We start from the raw sequence: 12,397 nt of genomic DNA, 5'->3' as shown, positions 1-12,397 counted from the left end.
TAAGCTATGGACACATAAGTGGTGCAGCAATATCAAAGGAAGGCTAACTGAGAAGATAGTTTTTGTATGTGGCAGATGCTCAGGAGCAATAAACACTGAAAATGTGCAGAGAACAACTTCCGCCACATTCCAGGGAGAAAAACTAGAAGTAGTTGATAGCTTCTGTTACCTAGGTGACCAAGTCAATAGCTGGGCAGGGTGCACTGAAAGTATAGCTGCTAGAATAAGAAAAGCCTAGGCAAAGTTCAGAGAGCTCTTACTTCTGCTGGCGACAAAGGGCCTCTCGCTCAGAGTAAAAGGTAGACTGTATGACGCATGTGTATGAACAGCCATGCTACATAGCAGTCAAACATGGGCCATGACTGCTGAGGACATGCGTAAGCTCGCAAGAAATGAAGCCAGTATGCTCCGATGGATGTGTAATGTCAGTGTGCATACTCGACAGAGTGTAAGTACCTTGAGAGAAAAGTTGGGCCCGAGAAGCATCAGATGTGGTGTGCAAGAGAGACGACTGCACTGGAATGGTCATGTGGCGAGAATGGATGAGGATAGCTGTGTGAAAAAGTGCCACACCCTAGCGGTTGAGGGAATCTGTGGAAGAGGTAGACTCAGGAAGACCTGGGATGAGGCAGTGAAGCACAACCTTCAAACATTAGGCCTCACTGAGGCAATGACTAGTGACCGAGACCTTTGGAAATATGCAGTGTGTGAGAGGACCTGGCAAGCCAAGTGGCCTATGCCAGGGGTGTAACCAGCCCACTTATGTGTACCTTTACTTCATTGGACACTAAACTCTGTTTACAAAGACCTGTTGAGGCAAGTGAAATCAAAATCGAATCAACTTTGATGAGTGGCACCTGTGCCAGTGGAGCACTAAGGGCACCATCTGAGCATGATCGTTGCCAGAGCAGCTGACTGGCTTCTATGCCAGTGGCACGTAAAAATGCTGCTGGCACATTAAAAAACATTTGAGTGAGGTCGTTGCCAGTGCAGCTGGACTGGCTCCTGTGCAGGTGGCATGTAAAAAGCACCATTTGAATGTGGCCATTGCCAGTACCACCTGACTGGCCCTTGTGCCAGTGGCACGTAAAAGCACCCACTACACTCTTGGAGCTGTTGGCATTGGGAAGGGCATCCAGCTGTAGAAACTCTGCCAGATCAGATTGGAGCCTGGTGCAGCCATGTGAGTCGCCAGTCATCAGTCAAATCATCTAACCCATGCTAGCATGGAAAGTAGACGTTAAACAATGATGATGATGATGTAAATTAATTTGATCAGTGATGATTCTACTGCTTTCCCTGCACTTAATCTTGGTAAAATCATAACATAAATGTTAAGGTTAAGGTGACCTGCATAGTGGAACTAAACCTGAAACCAGGTGGTTGTGGCATGAACTAATGACACAACCACACCTGTGCCAAATATGCACTCACACACACACACACACGCGCAATAAAATAGTTATAGAAATTGCAAGTTTCATGTAGTCATTTGTTGACAATGTTTTTGTTGTATCTAATTTCAAATTTAGATAGTGTACATAACATTCTGTCTGTCTATCTATACATATATGCTCTGCCTGTCTGTCTCTCCCTAGCTCTTCTCTCTCTCTCTCTCTCCCTCATGCACACACACAAAAATGTAAAGAAGAAGCTCTGATACAGTTATATTGGGAAAAGTGTAGGTATCAGATCTAAGACATGTTTATGAAGAAAAAATAATGAGGTCAGATCTGGGCATAAAAGCGAGGAAAACCCAATCTTGAAAGTATTGCAGATATACTTTATTGCAAACTTGCCAAAGCTATGTCAGTGTTGAAGAAAAGTGAAATTAAATTGATTATGAGGATAATGCTGCTGCTGATGATGATGATGTGTGTATGGGTTTATATATATATATATATATATATATATATATATATATATATATATAGCAAAAGAGGGAGTAGTGTTTCCATGCAGGAAAAAAATATAGGAAAATGTGTTGAAAATGTACTTGAATTTCAAAGCTCGTAAATGTTTAAAATACATTTATTTACATATATACTAAACTAGTTCCAACAATATTTTTTGTTTATCAATGGTAAAAGTGTAAAATTAGAAAAACATCGTTATAAGTTTCAATGTTGATAAATCAAAATGTTTCAATCTTGACAAACTGAAATGTTTCAATGTTGTTAAATTAAAATGTTTCAATGTTGATAAATTATCATGTTGAAAACAGAAGATGTAAGTTTGAAATTAAAACTGTATATTAATTTGTTAGAATGTACAAGGTTCATTAATTTCAGTGGTGGTCAACAAGTCATACTGAAAAAAACTAGTGTGAAAATTAAAATAGTAAAAAAAAGGGGGAAATTACGGTTTCTCAGATCTTTAAACAGTCGCTTCCCCTTGCAATGGTATGTTTTAGGGAAAGATGTATTTATAAATTTTTTTCTGCAAGTGGATCTGATTTTGATCTGTTAAAAAATTGATGACATTTTTCTTCCATGGTCAAGTTTGTTCTGATTGGTTGGTTTCCTTGCAAGATATGGTTATAGGTCATTCTGGCTGGTTGGTTCTCTTAAAGGGTCTTTTCGTTGTATTCGTTGAAGTTCGATTTTGATTGGTTTGGAATTATGTGACGTCAGCAACTGGTGTTTGTGGAATTTCGTTGGACTGGAGGTGGGTGATGTCAGCATCTTGTGTTTGTGTGGTGATTTGGAGCTGCGGTTTCGAAACCTGGATGGAAGATTGTTTAAAGGTCTGAGAAACCGTAATTTCCCCCTTTTTTTACTATTTTAATTCTCATAGCTCTGAGCTGAAACTAGAGAATATTTATATATATATATAATACATATCCTATATAGCACACACACACACACATATATTTATCATATATGTATGATATATATATATATATAATATATAGCATCGTCGTCGTTTAACGTCCGTTCTCCATGCTAGCATGGGTTGGACGGTTCGACCGGGGTTCTGGGAAGCCAGAAGGCTGCACCAGGCTCCAGTCTAATTTGGCAATGTTTCTACAGCTGGATGCCCTTCCTAACGCCAACCACTCCGTGAGTGTAGTGGGTGCTTTTTACGTGCCACCTGCACAGGTGCCAGGCGGGGCTGGCAACGGCCACGGTCAGATTGGTGTATTTTATGTGCCACCGGCACGGAAGCCAGTCGAGGCGGTGCTGGCATCGGCCACGAGTCGGATCGGTGCTGGCATCGGCCACGAGTCGGATATATATCATATATGTGTATATTATATTATATCATATTCATATATATTATTTATGTTTATCATAGCATGCCAGAAACATTAGCACGGCAGGCAAAAATGCTGAGTAGCATTCATCCATCTTTACATTCTGAGTTCAAATTCTGCTGAGGTTGACTTTGCCTTTCATCCTTTTGGTATTGATAAAAACAATACCAGTTGAGCACTGGGCGTCAATGTAATCAACTTATCCCTGACTTTACCCACAACATTATTGACCTTGTGCCTAAATTTGAAATCAAAAATTAAATGTTTATAAACCATCAGGTGTTTTTTTTTTTTTTTTTTTTGAAATAACAGTTATTTAGATGCAGCAGTGATGATATGTCTACATCTTCATCATTGCATATATCAGTGTATTTAAAATTATTCATATGTATACAGCAATGATGATTAATGTATTTATTAATACACATAATTGGATATTTAAATTATTCAATTTTGCATAAATGCTTGCACATGCATGTTTGTGTGTACATGCATGATTCATGACATTTATATCCATAAATATTCAGTGAAGTACACTTCAGTTTTGCATGATCATATTGTTAAGACCTTGTATAGTCATCAGTTTTTGTTTGTTTTGCATAGTTGTTTTACAAACTTAGAATTGAAGTTATTCTTGTTTTCATCATTTTAGTATATTTTTTGTGAGGACCTTCTTTTTCATTTGATGGTGGCTGTTTTGTCCCCGATGCCCATATGTCACTTTGATGCTGTCCTCCAGTACATTGATGAATGTTTTACGAATGGACAGTGTTACAGAAAGAATAAAAAAAAACTATGATAGAAATTGTAGAAATGTTACATATATTAACTTTTAAATATCGTTTTTCTCTTTTGTTTTATTGAAATATTATTATGGGATAACTAATTATTTAAATATAAAAAAAAATCATACTTTCAACTTGTATCAAAAATGTCAGACATCAGAACCAGTAGGACTTGGAATACACTACTTTATTCTAGCTGCTTACTTTCATTTACATGGTTCTAGGTTCTATTTCACTGTGTACCATTTGAATAACCATCTTCTATCATAGACTTGGGTTGGCCAATACTTTGTGATTGGCTTTTGTTTGACAAAAACTGTACAGAAGTCCATCATATATCTTTACATCTATCTATCTATCAATCCATATGTCTGTCTGTATATGTCATAAGTTTGGTACTCATAGCACCATCGATCACAAATTGATGGTGCTGTGGGCACTAGACTTACAACAGAAGTGTGGCGATCAGTGTATGTGAGTCTCCATAACTGTATTATTCAATATATATATACATACATATATATATGTACATACATGCATATATGATGTGTGTGTACATGCAATGTGTATTGGCAACCCCTATTTTATTAACTTGGTTGTTTTACATCAAGTTAGATGCAGCCTGGTTACTCTAATCACTAGAAAAACAGTCAATGAATGGTTTGCCTGTTGGAAACTTGTAATCAATGGTGCTTTTGTTCATTAGCTGTAGAATAAAAAAAATTTTTTTTAATAATTAAGGATCAATTTAAAATTTTCCCCCGTTTGAGTGTGATAAAAACAAGTACCAGTTACATTGTAAGGTCAATTTAATAAGCATTAATCATCATCATCACTTAACATCCATTGTTCATATTGGCATGGGTTGGACGATTTGACCAGGGCTAGCAAACTGGAAGCTGTACCAGGCTCCTGTCTGATTTGGCATGGTTTCTATGGCTGGATGCCCTTCCTAACGCCAACCATTCTGAAAGTGTAATGGGTGTTTTTATGTGCCACCAGCACTGGTGCCATTTGCATTACACCAGTATCTACCACAACTGCGGTTTTATTTGGCTTGATGGGTCTTTTTCACAAGCACAACATAATGCCAAAGTCATTCATCATTGCCTCTCTGAGGCCCAACACATGAAAGGTGCTTTTCATGTGCCACCGGTATTGGCCACCTTGCCTCTGTGAGGCTTAATGCTCAAAAGGTGCTTTTTATGTGCTATTGGCATGGGTGCCAGTTACATGACACCAGCATTAGTTACAATTATGATTTCACTTTGCTTGATGGGTCTTCTCAAGCACAGCATATTGCCAGAGGTCTCAGTCACTAGTCATTACCTCTATGAGGCCCAAAGTTTGAAGACCACCACCTTGTCCTATGACTTCTTGGGTCTACCTCTACCACAGAATCCCTCCACAATTAGAGATAGGCACTTCTTTACATAGCTGTCCTTGTCTATACACATCACATGATGATACCAGCACAGTCAACTCTCTTGCACACCATATCTGATGCCTCTTATGCCCAACATTTTTCTCAAGATGCTTACACTCTGTCGAACATGCACACTGACATTGCACATCCAGTGAAACATACTGGCTTCATTTCTTTCAAGCCTACATATGTCCTTGTCTGTCACAGCTCATGTTTCACTGCCGTGTAGCATAGCTGTTTTCACATGTGCATCATACAATCTGCCTTTCACTCTGAGGGAGAGGCCCTTTGTTGCCAGCAGAGGTAGGAGCTATCTGAACTTTGCCTAATCTATTCTTATTCTCACGGCTACTCTCTTGGAGCATCCACCTCCACTACTAACTTGGTCACCTAGATAATGGAAGCTATATACTACTTCTATTTACCTCACTGGCAGTTGATGGAGTCTATTTTCTGTACATTTTCAGTGTTTATTGTACTTGTCCTTCTTCTACACAGAAAAGCTATTTTCCTTGTTTACCTTCCTCTGATATTGCTGCACCTCTTATGTGTCCATAGCTTACACTGGGTATGTCTTATGGAGTTTGTACCTCTGCTTTTTCTACAGGTTGAGCTGGGCCATCTACCTGAAGAAATTTGTGATTTGTCTGCTTTCCTACTTACTAAGACTTTGGTTTTTGCTTGGTTAACTCTAAGGCCCTTCAGTTCTAGACATTGCTTCCATGTACCAAAATTAAAAGTTATCATTAATTCATCATAATAATATATAAAATATATTAATATTACATCATCGTTATCATCGTCATCATTTAACATCCACTTTCCATGCTGGCATGGGTTGTACGGTTTGACAGGAACTGGCCAACTGAAGGGCTGTTCAGGTGCTATGTCTGTTCTGGCATGGTTTCTACAGCTGGATGCCCTTTCAAACTCAAATGACTTAACTGCTGTTCAATTAAAGATGAGATGCCTGCTTTTGGATTCTGTATCATATTTATAATTTATTTGATTTAACATCCACTTAATTTTGGGAAAAAAAGATATATTGACTTACAGATGCTCAAACTGAGTGTTACTCATTTCACACCATTCTCACCTCTCAGAGGTAGGTGGTGGCGCTTATATGTGAAGGTCATGGACTCTACTTCTCTTCCTGTCATCAATGAAACAAACAACGGAAGTTCTTGAATTTGTTTTATCTAAAATATAATAATTAATACTTTATATCATTATATTCCATTTTCTTTTTTTACTTTTGTCCCTTCCACATAATTGTTTGTTGTGTTTGTCATCTCTTGTGATGCAGTTCCTATTTAACAGCTGAGGTAATGTAACACAGGATGACTATGCAGTTTTATTTATAACCATTTATTTCAATTATTTTCTTTTTCTTTTGTTCAGGTAGAATACGTTTTTGTTAAGTTTGTATTTGATATATAACAAAACCTTAGCATTGTTAATAGTAATTATTATTATTATTATTATTATTATTAAATAATGTTATTATTGTTGGTCATTTTTCATTTTCAAATACTTTTGAAAGGCTTTTGAACTTAGTGCAATGTTTGAAAGGCTTTTGAATTTTAGTGCAATGTTTTCATCTATTAGTTTTGATTCTCATCTTATGTGGTATGTGTATCTGTATGTGAGAGAGAGTAAGTATTTAAAAAAAAAAGCATTCTCTGTATCTTCATAGAACAGTGATTGTATCTTTAATACCCATTGTTTGTATGTTTATAAAAGGATGAATGAGTTTTATAAGGATTCTTTGTGAGTTATTGACTGTGTGTATGTAATGTACGCTTCAGGTCACTCCAAGTATTACCAGTGTTTTGTAATCTACTACAATACAATTGGTCACAGGTGACCAAACCAGTACTCCCATCCTACCAGGTTAATCTGGTGATGAGAATAGCTGACAAATTCAGTAGGACAAATGCAAGGATGGAGAAACCCAGCTAGGGTCAGTGACTATCTACCAATAATATACAAGACAAATAAATACTTCAGATCATGAATGAGTATTATAAGGCCACTTGCAAGTGATTGGACCTTCTGCTCTTGTCAAAGCATGTGTCTAAGAAAGGGATAAATAGAGATCCTTGGAGATAGTGGAAGGGACCTCTGCATTGACCTACCATTTCATGTCTGGGTTCAGAAAAAACCCAAAAAACAACGATGAGAAGAGTATACCCTGAAAGAAAAACAAGCCGTGGCAGACAGCTAAAAGGTGGTTTCTGACAGGCCCTTGAAGTCGAGAGGACACACCAACTATTTTAGGTGACTCTTGTCACTGGATCTTCTTCATAGTAAAGATAGTGATTCAGAGAATTGTACATTCCCATTCCCACTATAAAATTCCTTTGCTTAGTTATCTCTTACTGCAGTGTAGACTAAGGATGTTGGGTGGTTGCTGTCATTGTGGTTGTCAAGATATGTTCATCTGCAACAAAGAAATACAATCACTTCCATAGTTTCTTCAATCATGAAGACTAATTGTAAGCAAAGCACAGGTGTAGTTATATTTATATCTAATTAGGAAAATGGACAAGTCACAGATCCTGTTTGGGAGATGGCCTTGCTCTCTATGTAGAGAAGGCATTGAGAGAAACTCCATATGGTGTACTCAGTGCAAGCTATGGACACATAAGAGGGGCAGTGGTATTGCTAGAAGACTAACAGAGAAAATAGTCTTTACATGTGGAAGATGTACAGGTACATTAAACACAAAGAATGTACAAAAAATTGACTCCCTCAAATGTCATTGGAGATCCTTAGAAGTAGTTGACAGTTTCCGTTACTTAGGTGACCAAGTTAGCAGTGGTGGCAGTTGTTCCAAAAGCATAGCCACTAGAATGGGAATAAGCTGGGCAAAGTTTAGAGAACTACTACCTCTGTTAGTAATGAAGGGCCTCTCCCTCAGAGTGATGCCTGTGTACAAAGAGCTATGCTACATAGCATTGAAACATGGGCTGTGACTACTGAGGACATGCAAAGGCTTCAGTATGCTTCACTGGATGAGTAATGTCAGTGTACATATACAACAGAGTGTAAGTGGTTTGAGAGAAAATCTGGGTATATGGGGCATCAGATGTAGTGTGTAAGAGAGAAGGCTGCGCTGGTATGGTCATGTAATGCATATGAATGAAGACAGTTTCATCAAGAAGTTCCAAGTTCTAATTGTGGAGGGAACATGTGGAAGGGGTAAACCTAGGAAGTTGTGGGATGAAGTGGTGAGAAATGATCTTCAGATGTTGGGCCTCACGGAGGGGATGACAGGGGACTGAGACTCCTGGTGTGCTTCAGAAGACACATCAAGTTAAGTAAATACATGGTCATCTATGCATACAGACATGTCCCCTGCACCCCTCTTCAGCTGAGTGTTCCTAATCTTGCAGGCTTATTGGTGCCAGTGCCACATAAAAAGCACCTGTGCTACTACCATGTTAATGCACCCACGCTGGTGCTGCGTAAAAGCATCCATTACACTCCGTAAAGTGGTTGGTGTTAGGAAGGGCATCCTGTTGTAGAAACCATGCCAAAACAGATATGGTGCCTGAGCAGCTCTTCAGCTGGCCAGCCCTGGTCTAATCATCCAACCCATACCAGCATGGAAAATGGACCTTAAATGATGATGATATAAGAGAAGATGGGCATAACTTGCTACTCCTTTATTCCAATTGTTACATTTGTTTCAGTAATCAGCAACACATGATGTCACTCTATAGATGCAACTGGTATCCATTAGATATGGATAACCTGTGAGTACATGTATGTATGTATGTATGTATGTATGTATGTATGTATGTATGTATGTATGTATGTATGTATGTATGTATGTATGTATGTATGTATGTATGTATGTATGTATGTATGTATGTATGTATGCATGTATGTATGCATGTATGTATGTATGTATGTATGCATGCATTCATGTATGTATGTATGCATGCATGTATGTATGAATGAATGAATGACAGCACATAGCTCAGTGATTAGGGCATTGGATTTACAATCCTGATACTTTATTTCACATTGCTCCAGTTCACTCAACTGTAGAAATTAGTTATGTCACTGATGCAAAGGTGTACCGGCCTTTGCCTTTCCCTTGGACAACATTGGAGATGCAAAGAGGGGAGGCCGGTGTGCATGGGTGACGGCTGGTCTTCTACAAACAACCTTGCCTGGACTTATGCCTTGGAGGGGAAATTCCTAGGTGCAATCTTATGGTCATTCATGACCAAAGGAGGTCTTTACCCTTTTAGTTATATAATATAATATATATATATATATATATATATATATATATATTATATAACTATATATTATATTATATATAAGATTATATATATATATATATATATAAGATTATATATATTATATATAAGATTGCACCTAGGAATTTCCCCTCCAAGGCATAAGTCCAGGCAAGGTTGTTTGTAGAAGACCAGCAGTCACCCATGCACACCGGCCTCCCCTCTTTGCATCTCCAATGTTGTCCAAGGGAAAGGCAAAGGCCGGTACATCTATATTTATATATTCTCAACCATATAGTTTCAAGTTCAGTTTGATTGTGTGACATCTTGGGCAAGTATCTTCTTCTATAGTCTCAGGCTGGTCAAAACTTCGAGTAGATTTGGTAGAAAACAGAAAATTTTGAATCTTGATAAACTCTTTTTTAACCTTGTTTTTACCTATAATTTATGAGCATAATACTTTTACCCATGTTTAAATATAGGTAATATACCAGTAGTATTTTGGATACTTTCATCCCTTAGATGGTTATTATAACCTCTAACTCAACTAACCTCTATATATATATATATATGTTTCACAAAACGTATCAGTATATTGTAATTGTTGTAAGACTAGTCAGTAATTTGTATTAGAAATAGAATGCAGTTAATGTAAATAATGAAACTGAAAAACAAATCACAAAGTATATATCAAAGTGAATGTATATTACCCATATCTAAGCTTAAGTTTCATATCTTTCATGATAATAATCAGTTGGAGAAAGGCTATATTTAGTGATATTGTGACTTTTAATGAGCTCTATCTATAGCTGTCACTAAATGGAAATGAGTCAAAGCAAAACAAATTAAATGAAGTAAGCATGACTGTGTGGTTTAGAAGCTCACTTTGCAATCATGTGGTTTTGGGTTCAGTCCCACTGTGCAGCACCTTGGAATCTTCCACTATTGCTCTGGGCTAATCAATGTCTTGTAAGATAAGCAGAAACTGTGTGGAAGCCTGTTGTATGTGTGTCTTTGTGTCCATGTTGTTCTTCCCCCACTGCATAACTAAGGCTGGTTTGCTTACTTTCCCTTAACTTAGCAGTTTGTCAAAAAATATCACTAGAATGAATTTGAGACTTAAGAAACAAGTGTTGGGGTTGATCTGTTAAAAGCCCTTCAAGGCAGTGCCCCTGTAAGTAAAAAGTAAATAAGTTACAATATAATAGTAACCCTATAAGTGTAAACATTATAGAGAGTGAGAGTGTACAACTGATACAATATTTCAGATTTTAAATCATTTCAAATTCTTATATGATTTCTATAAATGACCATGTTGATGTTCCTTTGCCTTAGTTTTCAGACTTTTTCCCTTAGTAGCTTGTTTCACTGTTTCAGCCTCTGCCATTTCTAAATTCATTGATCATAAACCTATGTAAAAATTCATTTTTCATTAAAAAAAAATTTTAATATTTTGTTTTTATTACTCTAATATTGTTTTTCATTTCTTTTCCAGAGTTATTTTAATCCAAAATTTGCTGAAGCTGACTCGTGTGGGATGTTAAAAAATACTTGGACAAAAAAATGCCTAATGCTTTTCTTGTACGATCTAAATCACGGACAGAAGATTATTTTCACAATGATACTAAAGTTGTGGAAGCAGTTTCAAATCTTAAATCAGTGCCTTCTGACACAGATTCTAACAACAGATTCTTATGGTCCAGTCTTTCATATGACCAAAAACTTCTCATTGGTGGAATATGTTTGAGTGACCTTTTATCATCAATATCCCTTTCCATTATGGCACCATTTTTCCCCAAAGAGGTTTTTATCATTTTTGTTTTTGCTTGATGTTTTTGCTTTTAAAGAAAAGTTTGTATGATTATTGAAAACATTTGGGTGATTATTGAGAAAATATGAGTGATTATGAAAAAAATTGTATAATTGTGAATATTTTAGTGATAATTGTGTGAAGTTTGATTAACTATGGTAAATATTTGGATGATTTGGGCAAAAAATTTGTTGAAGTTAAGTTTATTGTCATCCAAGAATACTAACTCCTCAATGATCCAAATTCTTCATAGCTTCTTGTTTATGTTTGTCTTCACCTTCCTGGTTTTCTTTATCATTGTCATAGCTGTCACTGTCGGTGCCATTCCTAAGATTGCACCTTCAATACAGCCTATGTGAACTTTTACACCATCTCAAGAATTATTTGTTTCAGAAAAAAATACAATTTCAAAAGAAATAAACTTTCATCCATTTTACAGTTTTCAAAATAACTGTGGAATTTCCATGGATATTGCTTGTAGTAGTAGTAGTAGTAGTAGTAGTAGTAGTAGCAACAGCAATAATAATAGAGGACCATTCTTCAGGAGCATTACCTCCCAGTAAGAAATGATTCAGATTGTGACTACTCATTGAACTCATGCAATAATAATAATAATAATAATAATAATAATAATAATAATAAGGGTTTCAAATTTTGCCACAAGGGCAGGACTTTTGGAGGAAGGGATGAGTTGGTTACATTGACCCCAGTGTTCAACTGGTGCTTATTTTATTGACCCTGAAAGGACGAAAGGTAAAGTTGTCCTCAGCAGAATTTGAACTCAGAAAGGTAGTAATGGGTGAAATGCTGCTAAGCATTTTGTCCAGCATGCTAATGATTCTGCCAGCTCACTGTCTTAATAAT

General features: G+C 36.8%; 1 protein-coding gene across 1 annotated transcript in view; it reads left to right on the top strand.

The window, feature by feature from the left end:
• Nucleotides 1-12,397, top strand: part of LOC115215712 (MFS-type transporter SLC18B1-like) — a 94,462-nt gene that overhangs the window by 24,627 nt on the left and 57,438 nt on the right. The window contains exon 2 of the mRNA XM_029785004.2: nt 11,219-11,526. Coding sequence (XP_029640864.1) covers nt 11,287-11,526 — 240 coding nt within the window. The 5' untranslated portion in view covers nt 11,219-11,286. The remainder of the gene's footprint in view (nt 1-11,218; nt 11,527-12,397) is intronic.

The sequence above is a fragment of the Octopus sinensis genome, linkage group LG9 (assembly GCF_006345805.1).
Source record: "Octopus sinensis linkage group LG9, ASM634580v1, whole genome shotgun sequence".
NCBI classification, from domain to species: Eukaryota; Metazoa; Mollusca; class Cephalopoda; order Octopoda; family Octopodidae; genus Octopus; species Octopus sinensis.
Note: the sequence above shows the minus strand (reverse complement) of the source record. Positions and strands in the feature narration are given on the sequence as shown.